The 14,044-nt window shown below is 38.8% G+C and overlaps 1 protein-coding gene across 1 annotated transcript in view; it reads left to right on the top strand.

The window, feature by feature from the left end:
- The window catches only part of JHY (junctional cadherin complex regulator), a 67,787-nt gene that overhangs the window by 39,690 nt on the left and 14,053 nt on the right, over nucleotides 1–14,044 (top strand). Inside the window, exon 5 of the mRNA XM_032640852.1 lies at nucleotides 11,112–11,773. Within this exon, the coding sequence (XP_032496743.1) occupies nucleotides 11,112–11,773 (662 nt within the window). The remainder of the gene's footprint in view (nucleotides 1–11,111; nucleotides 11,774–14,044) is intronic.

Here is a 14,044-nt window from a genome sequence, read left to right as displayed (position 1 = left end):
GAGAGCAGAGGTAGAGAAGGTAAAAGATTACAAAGGGATTGCCAGAGAGGCAGAAAGCTGGCCAGGATAAAACAGTGTCATGGAACCTGAGACATGAAAACTTCAAGGAAGGGAAATCAGTGAACAGGGTTCAACTCTGCAGAGAAGACAAGTAAAAAGGTGCCACGAAAAGGGAGTGATGTATGCAACTCATATATGCAAGTTTCAAATGATTCAGACAAACTAAGTAATGATGATACAAACAATAATACTATAAATGACAGAATGTAGATTTGTTTGTCTACAAATGGAGAGTGGGAGATCTACAGAAAGAGAGAGAATGAAGAAATGCGGCTAAATGTTAAAAAGTGGTGGATAAGTGAGGATATTTGGGGGTTCTCTGTGCTATTCTTGCCATTTTTCTGTAAGTTTGAAATAATTGTGTAAGTTTGAAAAAACAGAAAGTTAAAGAAGATGGTACCATAGGATTTAGCACTAAAAGGTCATTGGTGGCCTGAGCAAAGCAGTTTCAGTGAGAATAAGGGCTCTCCCGCAGGATACAGAGGTCAGAATGAGAGCTGGAGAAATGAAGACCAGCCTACATTTTAAGATGCCTGGCTGTGGATTAAGAGATGAGGTTTAACCAGAGAATGAGATCAAGTAAGGGATTGTTTCTTTTTTTTTTTTTTAATAGAAGAGGTTTAAATACATTTATATGCTGAAAGGATCAGAAACTGGAGATAGAGGACAAGAAAAGACAGGGTGATATGCTGGAAACAAGGTCCCTGGACCATTTAAGCCTGTGTGTTTTCACTTTAAAAATACTGAGAGTTCAGAGCTCCCACCGCAGGAGCTTCAGCCCAACCCTGGGTTCATGAACCAAGATCCCACGAGCCGCCTGGGGCAGCCAAAAAAAATAAAATAAATAACAAAGTAAAAAATAAAATTAGGAAACTAACAGATATGTTAGGAAGAATATAAAAATAAAGATGAATCAATGACCGGAAGGTACAACAATATCACAATAGTAAAAAAAGAAGAAGAGAAAAAAAAAAGGGTGGGGGGGGAAGGCCCTGGCTGTGGAGGGTGGGGCCTAAGAAAGGGTGAGGTTTGGGCAGTGGGTGGGGCAAAATGCTCAGGACCCACAGGGCTGAAAAAGGCCCTGGGGGCTGTGGAGGGTGTGGCTTAGGCTCAAGGAACAGAAGGGGCCCAGGGTGCCCTACACCTCTGGTCTCAGAGGGCAGGGGACCTCACCTGGGAGCCTAGCAGGCTTCCTGGGCTTGAATGGGCAGGGCAAACGCCCTCCTCTCCTCTCCTGCTCCTCCGTCTGGGAGGGCCCCTCCTGCCTGCCTCTCCTGATCTCCCTGTCCTCCCTCCTATGCCCCCAAGGAGCTATGCAGCCTGGAGAGGGCTTTGGAGGGCAGGGGATCAGCCTGGGAGTTCAGGAGGCTCCCCAGGCCCTAGTGGGCAGGGCAATTGCCCTCTGCTTCTCTCCTGCTCAGCTCCTCCCGGAGGGTCCCTCCCACCTGCCCCTCCTGATCTCCCAGGCCTCCCTCATATGAACCACTGAACTAACGGAGAACCTTAGACCCCAGGGAATATTCATCATTGGAGTGAGGTCTGACGGAGTTCCTCATCTCAGCACCAAGACTCAGCTCTACCCAATAGCCTACAAACCCCCGTGTTGGAAGCCTCAGGCTAAACAACCAGTAAGATAGGAACACAATCACACTTACTAAAAAAAAAAAAAATGAGACAGCAAAAAAATATGTCACAGATGAAGGAGCAAGGTAAAAACCTACAAGACCAAATAAATGAAGAGGAAATAGGCAATCTACCTGAAAAAGAATTCAGAGTAATGATAGTAAAGACGATCCAGAATCTCAGAAACAGAATGGAGGCACAGACTGAGAAAATACAAGAAATGTTTAACAAAGATCTTAGAAGAATTAAAGAACAAACAACAGATATGAACAACATAATAACTGAAATGAAAAATACACTAGAAGGAATCAATAACAGAATAACTGAGGCAGAAGAACAAATAAATGAGCTGGAAGACAAAATGGTGGAAATAACTGCCAAGGAGCAGAATAAAGAAAAAAGAATGAAAAGAGCTGAAGACATTCTCAGAGACCTCTGGGACAACACTAAATGCACCAACATTCAAATTATAGGGGTCCCAGAAGAAGAAGAGAAAAAGAAAGGGTCTGAGAAAATATTTGAAAAGATTATAGTTGAAAACTTCCCTAACATGGGAAAGGAAATAGTCACCCAAGTCTAGGAAGCATAGAGAGTCCCATATAGGATAAACCCTAGGAAAAACACACCAAGACACATATTAATCAAACGAACAAAAATTAAATTCAAAGAAAAAAATATTAAAAGCAGCAAGGGAAAACCAAAAAATAACATACAAAGGAATCCCCATAAGGTTATCATCTGATTCAGTAGAAACTCTGCAGGCCAGAAGGGAGTGGCAGGACATACTTAAAGTGATGAAAGAAAAAAACCTACAACCAAAATTACTCTACCAAGCAAGGATCTCATTCAGATTCAATGGAGAAGTCAAAAGCTTTTCAGAGAAGCAAAAGCTAAGAGAATTCAGCACCACAAAAACACCTTTACAACAAATGCTAAAGAAACTGCTCTAAGCAGGAAACACAAGAGAAGAAAAAGACCCACCAAAAAAACCCCAAAACAATTAAGAAAATGTTAATAGGAACATACATATCAATAATAATCTTGAATGTAAATGGATTAAATGCCCCAACCAAAAGACACAGACTGGCTGAATGGATACAAAAACAAGACCATATTATGCTGTCTTCAAGAGACCCACTTCAGACCTAGGGACACATACAGACTGAAAGTGAAGGGATGGAAAAAGATATTCCATGCAAATGGAAATCAAAAGAAAGCTGGAGGGCTTCCCTGGTGGTGCAGTGGTTGAGAGTCCGCCTGCCAATGCAGGGGACACGGGTTCGTGCCCCGGTCCAGGAAGATCCCGCAGAACGGCTGGACCTGTGAGCCATGGCCGCTGAGCCTGCGCTCCGCAACGGGAGAGGCCACAACAGTGAGAGGCCCGCGTACTGCAAAAAAAAAAAAAAAAGAAAGAAAGCTGGAATAGCATTACTCACATCAGATAAAATAGACTTTAACATAAAGACTGTTACAAGAGATAAGGAGGGACACTACATAGTAATCAAAGGGTCAATCCAAGAAGAAGATATAACAATTATAAATGTTTATGCACCCAACATAGGAGCACCTCAAAACATAAGGCAAATACTAACAACCATGAAAGGAGAAATCGACAATAACACAATAATAGTAGGGGACTTTAACACCCCACTTACACCAATGGACAGATCATCCAAACAGAAAATAAATAAGGAAGCACAACTTTAAATGACACAATAGACCAGATATATCTAATTGATATTTATAGAACATTCCACCCAAAAGTGGCAGAATACACTTTCTTCTCAAGTGCACATGGAACATTCTCCAGGATAGATCACATCTTGGGTCACAAATCAAGCCTCAGAAAATTTAAGAAAACTGAAATTGTATCAAGCATCTTTTCTGACCACAACAACACTATGAGATTGGAAATCAATTACAGGAAAAAAAAACTGTAAAAAACACAAATACATGGAAGCTAAACAGTGTGCTACTAAATAACCAAGAGATCACTGAAGAAATCAAAGAAGAAATTAAAAAATACATAGAAACAAATGACAATGAAAACACCATGATCCAAAACCTATGGGACGCAGCAAAAGCAGTTCTAAGAGGGAAGTTTATAGCAATACAATCTCACCTCAAGAAACAAGAAAATTCTCAAATAAACAATCTAACCCTACACTTAAAACAATAGAGAAAGAAGAACAAAGAAAACCCAGTCAGTAGAAGGAAAGAAATCATAAAGATCAGAGCAGAAGTAAATGAAATAGAAACAAAGAAAACAATAGCAAAGATGAATAAAACTAAAAACTGGTTCTTTGAGAAGATAAACAAAATTGATAAACCCTTAGCCAGACTCATCAAGAAAAAAAGGGAGAGGACACAAATCAATAAAATTAGAAATGAAAAAGGAGAAATCACAACTGACACTGCAGAAGTACAAAGGATTATAAGAGACTACTACAAACAACTATATGCCAATAAAATGGACAACCTGGAAGAAATGGAAAAATTCTTGGAAGGGTACAATTTTCCAAGACTGAACTAGGAAGAATTAAAAAATATAAACAGACCTATCACAAAATGAAATTGAAACTGTTATTAAAAATATTCCAGCAAACAAAAGTCCAGGACCAGATGGCTTCACAGGTGAATTCTATCAAACATTTAGAGAAGAGTTAAGACCGATCCTTCTCAAACTCTTCCAAAAAATTGCAGAGGGAGAAACACTCCCAAATTCATTCTACGCAGCCACAATCACCCTGATACCAAAACCAGAAAAAGATATCACAAAAAAAGAAAATTATAGACCAATATCACTGATGAACATAGATGCAAAAATCCTGAACAAAATACTAGCAAACAGAATCCAACAGCATATTAAAAGGATCATACACCATGATCAAGTGGGATTTATCCAGGGATGCAAGGATTCTTCAATATATGCAAATCAATCAATGTGATACATCACATTAACAAATTAAGGAATAAAAACCATATGATCATCTCAATAGATGCAGAAAAAGCTTTCAACAAAATTCAATACCCATTTATGATATTAAAAAAAGGTCCAGAAAATGGGCATAGAGGGAACCTACCTTAACATAATAAAGGCCATATATGACAAACCCACAGCAAGCATCATTCTCAATGGTGAAAAACTGAAAGCATTTCCACTAAGATCAGGAACAAGACAAGGATGTCCACTCTCACCACTCTTATTCAACATAGTTTTGGAAGTCCTAGCCACGGCAATCAGAGAAGAAAAATAAATAAAAGGAATACAAATTGGAAAAGAAGAAGTAAAACTGTCACTGTTTACTGATGACATGATACTATACACAGAGAATCCTAAATATGCCACCAGAAAACTACTAGAACTAATCAATGAATTTGGTAAGGTTGCAGGATACAAAATTAATGCACAGAAGTCTCTGGCATTCCTATACACCAACAACGAAAAATCAGAAAGAGAAATTAAGGAAACACTCCCATTTACCGTTGTAACAAAAAGAATAAAATACCTAGGAATAAACCTGCCTAAGGAGGTGAAAGACTTGTACTCAGAAAACTATAAAACACTAATGGAAGAAATCAAAGACGACATAAACAGGTGGAGAAATATACCATGTTCTTGGATTGCAAGAATCAATATCGTGAAGATGACTATACTACCCAAAGCAATCTATAGATTTAATGCAATCCCTAACAAACTACCAACGGCATTCTTCACAGAATTAGAACAAAAAATTTTACAATTCGTATGGAAACACAAAAGACCCCAAATAGCCAAAGCAATCTTGAGAAAGAAAAATGGAGCTGGAGGAGTCAGGCTCCCTGACTTCAAACTATACCACAAAGCTACAGTAATCAAGACAGTATGGTACTGGCACAAAAACAGAAATATAGATCAATGGAACAGGATAGAAAGCCCAGAGATAAACCCACACACATATGGTCACCTAATTTACGGCAAAGGAGGCAAGAACATACAATGGAGAAAAGAAAGCCTCTTCAATAAGCAGTGCTGGGAAAACTGGACAGCTACAAGTAAAAGAATGAAATTAGAACACTACCTAACACCATACACAAAAATAAACTACAAATGGAGGAAAACATAGGAAAAACACTCTTACATAAACCACAGCAAGATCTTTTTTTGACCCACCTCCTCGAGTAACAGAAATAAAAACAAAAATAAACAAATAGGACTTAATTAAACTTTTGCACAGCAAAGGAAACCATAAACGAGACAAAAAGACAACCCTCAGAATGGGAGAAAATATTTGCAAATGAAACAACAGACAAAGGATTAATCTCCAAAAAATACAAACAGCTCATGGAGCTCAATATTAAAAAAACAAACAATCCAGTTAAAAATTGGGCAGAAGGGCTTCCGTGGTGGCGCAGTGGTTAAGAATCTGCCTGCCAAGGCAGGGGACATGGGTTCGAGCCCTGGTCTGGGAAGATCCCACATGCCGCGGAGCAACTGGGCCCGTGAGCCACAACTACAGAGCCTGTGCGTCTGTAGCCTGTGCTCTGCAACAAGAGAGGCCGCGACAGTGAGCGCCCCATGCACTGCGATGAAGAGTGGCCCCCACTTGCCACAACTAGAGAAAGCCCTCACAAAGAAACAAAGACCCAACACAGCCAAAAATAAATAAATAAATAAATAAATAAATAGATTTTTAAAAAATGGGCGGAAGACCTAAATAGACATTTCACCAAGGAAGACATACAGATGGCCAAGAGGCACACGAAAAGATGCTCAACATCACTAATTATTAGAGAAATGCAAATCAAAACTACAATGACGTGTCACCTCACGCTGGTCAGAATGGCATGCCAGTCAGAACAGCCATTATCAAAAAATCTAGAAACAGTAAATGCTGGAAAGGGTGTGGTGAAAAAGGAACCCTCCTGCACTGTTGGTGGGAATGTAAATTGATACAACCACTACGGAAAACAGAATGGAGGTTCCTTAAAAGAACTAAAAATAGAACTACCAGATGACCCAGCAATCCCACTACTGGGCATATACCCTGAGAAAACCATAATTCAAAAAGAGTCATGTACCACAGTGTTCATTGCAGCACTATTTTCAATAGCCAGGACATGGAAGCAACCTAAGTGTCCATCGACAGATGAATGGATAAAGGAGACGTGGCACATATATACAATGGAATGTTACTCAGCCATAAAAAGAAACGAAATTGAGTTATTTGTAAGTGAGGTAGAGGGACCTAGAGTCTGTCATACAGAGTGAAGTCAGTCAGAAAGAGAAAAACAAATACCGTATGCTAACGCATATATATGGAATCTGAAAAAAAAAATGGTACTGATGACCCTAGTTGCAGGGCAGGAATAAAGAGATAGACATAGAAAATGGACTTGATGATGTGGGATGGGAGGGTGAAGCTGGGGCGAAGTGAGAGTAGCATCGACATACATACACTACCGAATGTAAAATAGTTGGCTGGTGGGAAGCAGCAGCATAGCACAGGGAGATTGACTTGGTGATTTGCGATGACCTAGAGGGGTGGGATAGGGAGGAGGGGAGGGAGGCTCAAGAGGGAGGGGATATGGGGACATGTGCATGCATGTGGCTGATTCGCTTTGTTGTACAACAGAAACGAACACAGTATTGTGAAGTAATTATACCCCAATAAAGATCTATTTTTAAAAAATACTGAGAATTGATGGTCATCCTCATCATTTTTCTATTTAAGTGCCGTACACATGCCTAAGATCCTTACTTCAAGCCAAGCAATCCGTCGTCACTTTACCTGTCCACATAGGTCTTGCCCTGAATCGCTTTGTGCTCTCCTGTGAATCTTCACAGATTTTCCAAATCCCATTTCCACTGTGTGCTCAGAACCAGACACAGTACTGAGCTAAGGGTCAGACCCTTGCTGGCCAGTGCAAGAGGGTACACTCCCACCAGCAGAAGATCCTTCCCAGGAAAGGAGCATGCTGTCAGTGGGAAAGAAGGAAGTTCCCCAAATACATGAGCCTTCAAAAGGATGAAACAGGATGTTTCCTTTCTTGCCTCTAAATAAAATAACTCTTGCCTCTCTAGACAAGGAAAAGAAATGATAGCGCGAAAGATATGCAGCGTCTTTGACTTATTTATGTCAACATCCTTGTGACCACATCCTAAGTGATCTGCCCACCTTTCCAAAGAGCTATTCATTTGGTTTTCCTTCAGCACTATAAACAGAGCTATGCCGCTTTTATTCACCTGAGCATAGAGTCCTTCTATACTAGCACTGAAAATTAGAGCTACTGTGTTCTCTAAATTTTATTAATATTATCGAGTGGAATGTATAACCCAGACTCAAAGAATGTGTGTTTTGTTGTTAGTAAACACAAAAGAAACTTCAGAGCTAATCTTGGAGCCCAGGCACAACCCTCAGGACTCCAGGGTCGATCAGGGTGACTAAGAACAAGAACGGCTTTTGTTTTAAAGCAGATTAACATTTTGGCTGACATCAAAGCGTGCATTCTCCCCTCTGCTCAGGTCATGTAAACGGGAAACGTCATGAAAGAGAAATAGCCAGATGCTGCCTGTCTCAGGGTTGGGGGCAGACTTCCCTTGGACGGCACAGTATGAAGGAGCATTAATAACTGAGCACAGATCTTATTGAGAAATTACCATCCCAGCATTAGGCATCAGGAGCCCCCGGTGCTAACGCTGCAGCCAAAGGACTCTGCTTTGTGTGTGCTGGGAAAACCTACTGCCATTAAGCAGTTATTCTGAGTGCTTGGTCCGGACTGACTGTGAGTGTCGGTAACAAAAGAACCCCAGTGAGAGGGGGATGAAATAGAGGATTTCGGTGCTGACGGAGATTAAATAGCCTGAGAATGGCTTTGTATATTAACTTCAGGGAACTAGGGTCTTGCCACCTAAAGAGTGACACCTGATGCCTCAACTGTAGGTAATAAATCTTTAGTAAACCTCAGATCTCAAGTAGGCTGCTCGGAAGGTGAGAGATATCACATCAAGGCCATAAACGTCTTTCTTTCTGGAGACTGAAATGCCGTCTCTGGCCACTTACATTTATGTGAAGAGTGGATTTAACACTCGAGGCAAATGAAGTTTCTCATGAAATGATGAGTCCTTGGCCTTGTTGACAAAGCACCCTGTGAAGAGCACTACTGTCATCCGAATTGTCAGCTGCAAAGATATAAGAGGATTAAGACCAAGTGGTAACCCAAGATTTTGGGTCTGGCACCCCAGGAAAACACATTCTTGATAGGGTTTTTTGGTGGAAATGAGAGAGACAGAGCTGGACAAGTACAGTCATATGGCAGCAGAAAAAGAGTTCCTGGTCACTTATTTTTCTAGCAATTAAAAGGCTGAACAAGCATGGTTGGACTTAGAGATTATCATACTAAGTGAAATAAGTCAGAAAGAGAAAGACAGACACCACATGGTATCACTTATATGTGGAATCTAAAATCTAACACAAGTGAACTTATGCACGAAAGAGAAACAGACTCAAAGACATAGAGAACAGACTTGTGGTTGCCAACGGGAAGGAGAAGTGGGGGAGGGATGAACTGGGAGTTTGGGATTAGCAGATGCAAACCATTATATATAGGATGGATAAATAACAAGGTCCTACTGTATAGCACAGGGAGCTATATTCAATATCCTGTGATAAACCATAACGGAAAAGGATATACAAAAAGAATGTATATATGTGTTAAACTGAGTCACTTGTCTGTACAACAGAAATTAACACAACATTGTAAATCAACTATCCTTCAATTTAAAAGAAGGCTGAACAAATATTGAAAAGAATGACATTATCAGCATTAATAAATATCCCTAGGTCATAGCAAAGAGGGATCTTTTTTGACCTTCAAGAACAGTGATGACAGCCATGAAAAGAGCTGCTGTGTTTCATGAACACACCTACAAGAGTGTAAATAACAATGTTCTTCTGGATCCACTACAAGGAAGGATGCTCTTGGGCTGTCTGTTGGCAGAGCCTCCTTGCCCACATTTCCCCCATGCAGCTCAATATATTGCATGAAAAGAAGGACCCTTCTTCATTGAAATACAGACAGAAAAGGAAGTATTTTCTTTTCTGGAGCACCACAGGTAAAAACTTAAAGTTTAGAGGAGCTACTAAGAACCTGGCCAGTCCTCCAAAAAGTTCAAATTCTAAGGAGAACTTACTCTACATTTTGAATTAAAAAAGTCATTCTTACTTGAAAATCTGATATAAGAAGTCATATTGTGTGTTACTGCTTTAAATTGAATAATCTCAACCTTATCATTATAATGAGATTTCATGAGAAGTAGAATACCAGGAAATATTATACAGGAGCAGGATGAGCCTCAGCAATTATATCAGAAAAGTGAAATAGAAGTTGAACTTATCCTTCAAACAATTTGAGCAAAAACATGATTTATTCAAGTTTTTTTTCTCAAATGATCTGGGTAACTTGCATTTTTCGATTAACGTTGCATAGATACAGGCCACAGAGGCTTTTTATACGTGTGTTCAGCAAGGCAGAATTATGTTGCAGTTATATAACACACTGAGGCATATGGTCCTCGGACTGTTTTCAGTAAGCATTTAATCATTCTTTCCAAAGGCCTCTTAACTCAGCTAGTTTTTCACAAAGTAATGAGCGCTTTATTCCTCGGGAAATATGTCTAAATGGCTTAGCACAATATAGTTACATAGTGCATCTACTATACCAGGAGTACATTTTGTTGTTACAAGACTTTGGAAAGCATAAAGACTGCTCTGAAATTGAAATATTTCCCCCAGATGTTTGATTGCCTAAGTACAGGCTATATTAAGGAACAGAAGCAAAACAACCCTTGTGGTTTCACAGATGTCCTATCACCGCACAGACTCTTTTATAATCCTCTGAATAAAATCTAATTTGTTTCATCTGGTGAAGAGATCGTTTCTAGCTTCTGACCTATGTGAGTAAGAAGATCTGATAATCTGAGCTGTATTTCATATTAAACTTGTACTTGGTGGGCAAAGCAAATTGTTGATGTTCTTTCTGGATAATATTTTTTAAAATATTCATCTTAGTTAAGATAAACTTGCATATTTTGATGTTGATTCGCACTTCCTTTGTATGCAGCTCTTTAGAGGTAAAGCTGCTTTTTCCCCCCATTTGGTAATACTTCATTTTACAACATTTTAAGTCAAAGACTTGCCCTTAATATAATGCCCATTCTAAGCTATTTCTTTCTAGAAAATTCATAATCTGAAACTGCCAGGAGGAACCACTCAGCTAATCACCTCTCACTGCCCGAAATGAGGAAAGGACCCTCTGTTCTCCTTCTTTAGCGCTTTTCAATTCTGTGGTCACCTTCCTAGAAGTCTTAACTCCCAGTTTGAGAAACACTAAGATTGGTGAAGAGTGTCAATCTTTTAACTTTATACTAACTAAAAATATCTTTTTAGGATTACCAGGAATACTGGTCTCAATTTGAAAATGCAAAATCAAGCAATGGACCCAGAGGTCAATCTTCAGAAACAACCAATGGCCAGCAATCTTCCAGAAGACCAGCCAAGCACAAGATTCAAAAACAGCATAAACACGGGCATGGCCCAAAGTCTTTGGTGACTGAAGAGCTGGTTGTCAGTCAAGGAAACCAGAATAACGCTTCCAGACAGCAGCAAACCCCAAATAAGCCTATACATACTGCAGTGAAACAGGAAACAGTCGTGATTATGAATGCCCCGAACAATGATTTACAATACTCAGGTATACCGAGAAGCCAGGAACCCAAAGTAACCTCCAATAAATTTGCTCCACCACACCAGACTTCTGACAAGGTATTATATAAAAATTCTACCAGGTGTCACTCAGTGATGAATGTTAATACAGAAAGAGGATGCAAAGACCAAGAAGAGAAAAGATTTTCAAATCAGCAGCTACACATCGACACTCTTTCCAATATGGACTTGAACTATCTTCATGAACTGAATAAGAAGCATGCATCCCTTAGCCAGAAAGGCTCTCAGTCTGTTTCTAACATAAATGATAATGGATCAACTGAAAATAAGAAGCAACCCAAACGGACTTATACAGAAACAAAGTATAAGAACTTAGAAATATTATGGTAAGAATTTCCTGTTCTCAAGTGGTTTTCTAGAGTAATGAGAGGCTGCTAGAGAAAGACAGGACGGGGAGGACGGGGTGGAGGGGCGGGGGCCGTTCATGGCGATGGTCAGGCAAGAGGAAAAATTCTCCTAACGACGTTCTTGCCTCTGATTTCTGCAGAAAATAGTCCACCTTTGATATATTTCTTCTTCCCTGTCTCCTCTACTTTTTCCACTGTCGTTAAACCAGAGGTTGGAGGGAGAAGGGCAGAGGGACCCAGTCAAAAAAGATCAGTATATTTTGAGGGTCGCAAGTAATGTTCAGAGGGAACAAATTCTCTCCAACTCTGTAATGGTCTATCCTAAGAAAATAATCTAAAATACAGGAAAAAAAACACTTGGGTATAAAAATATCATTTACAACCATATGATATTACTTATATGAGAAATCTAAGATATGGCACAAATGACCCTATCTACAAAACAGAAACAGAATCACGGACATAGAGAACAGACTTGTGGTTACCAAGGGGGAGGACGGGGAGGGAGAAGGATGGACCGGGAATTCGGGGTTGGTAGATGCAAACTGTTACATTTAGGATGGATAAACAACAGGTCCTACTATATAGCACAGGGAACTGTATTCAGTATCCTGTGATAAACCACATGGAAAAGAATACAAAAAAAGAATGTCTATATGTGGATAATCGAGTTACTTTGCTGTACAGCAGAGATTGTCACAGCACTGTACATCAGCTACACTTCAATAAAAAAATATATACATATCATTTACAGAAATGACAACAACAATTGAATACGGAAATGTTTAGATTAATTATAATATTTAATGTCATGTAACCATTAAAAACCATGTTTATGAGGAAATTCTTCTATAAAGAGAAAACAGTACGATGCAAAAATTACACCTAAGGAGTATGAGCTCTATCTACTCTGTCAAAATGTGCAGAGAAGACGAAAAATGCACCAAAATGTCAATAGTGGTTATTTCTGGCAAGAGAGATTGGGATTATTTTTAATTTCTTCTTTATATTTTCTGAGTTGTCCAAGTTCCCTACAGTGTAGATGCATTACTTCTATAATTAGAAGAAAGAAAAGCTATTTTTAAAATCAGGGTATTTCTTGATATCATTCAGTCAAATGTGTTTATTACATACCTGATATGGCTGAATATAGGACTAAAATGCTATAAAAGATACAAAAGTAGTATGATGCATGGGAACCTTCAAGGAGCTTATTTTCAAAGTAGGGAGACAGTTTGACACACATGAATTAATCAGAAGACATTTAAGTGCTCCACTTGGAGGTATGGAATGTACAATTAATAAGATTCAGAATTCGCTTCCTAGAAGAGAGTGATAGATAGATAGCAGGCATTCTCATCTTTTTTTCCTGACTTTAGAGGGAGTGAGTCTAACATTTTTGCCACTAAAAATATTTAATTTTTAGTAGTTAGGGAGATAAATAGGAAATGACCTCCTATTCCTATTTTTTTCCTGCAAAGAACTTCTATCATAAATAGATATTTAATGTTATCAAATTCTCTGCATCAATTGAAAAATTTTCTCCTTGAATCCTTTATGTGGCTAAATGTGTTAACAGATTTTCTAACATTCCATCATCCTTTTATTCCTAGGACTAACCCAACTTGTCACACTACTTTAATATATTGCTTGATTTGATTTGTTAACACTGTTTAGGATTTAACATTCACATGCAGGAAGTGAGACTGGCTTAAAATTCTCCAATCTGCCATTGGCCCCCGCCTGGATGTGTTATCAAGATTATACCAGCCTTAAAATAATTCCCCCATTTTATATCCTCTGGGAGACTTCATGTACAACTGGAACTGCTTCTTGAAGATTTCATAGAATTTTCCAGTAAAACTATTTAGTTCTCATGTGTTTTTTTGTTTGGCATTTCTTTTGTTGTTATTTGTGGGCAGATATTAAACTTTAAACTACTTACTTTTTTTGTGATACTCATATATTTGTATTAATTTCTACTATGTTAATTTGTCCTAGCCACCCTACTTTTTCCAATACATATTGTCTTTATTTTTTTAATACTGTCTGTTGAACTGATAGAACTTTCTGCTACTTCTTCCCTCTACTGATTTGGAAATGCATATTCTCTTTCTATTCTCTTTTTTTTTTTTAAACTTACATTATTAGCTAGTCTAGTGTTAAAATTTCTATTCTCCTGCAGACATATTCAAATCATTGGATTGTTGTAATCCAATCACCCTTTGTGTCATACATATTATTTTTATC

This window comes from Phocoena sinus, chromosome 8 (genome assembly GCF_008692025.1).
Source record: "Phocoena sinus isolate mPhoSin1 chromosome 8, mPhoSin1.pri, whole genome shotgun sequence".
Classification (NCBI taxonomy): Eukaryota; Metazoa; Chordata; class Mammalia; order Artiodactyla; family Phocoenidae; genus Phocoena; species Phocoena sinus.
This window is presented reverse-complemented; position numbering and strand designations above follow the sequence as displayed.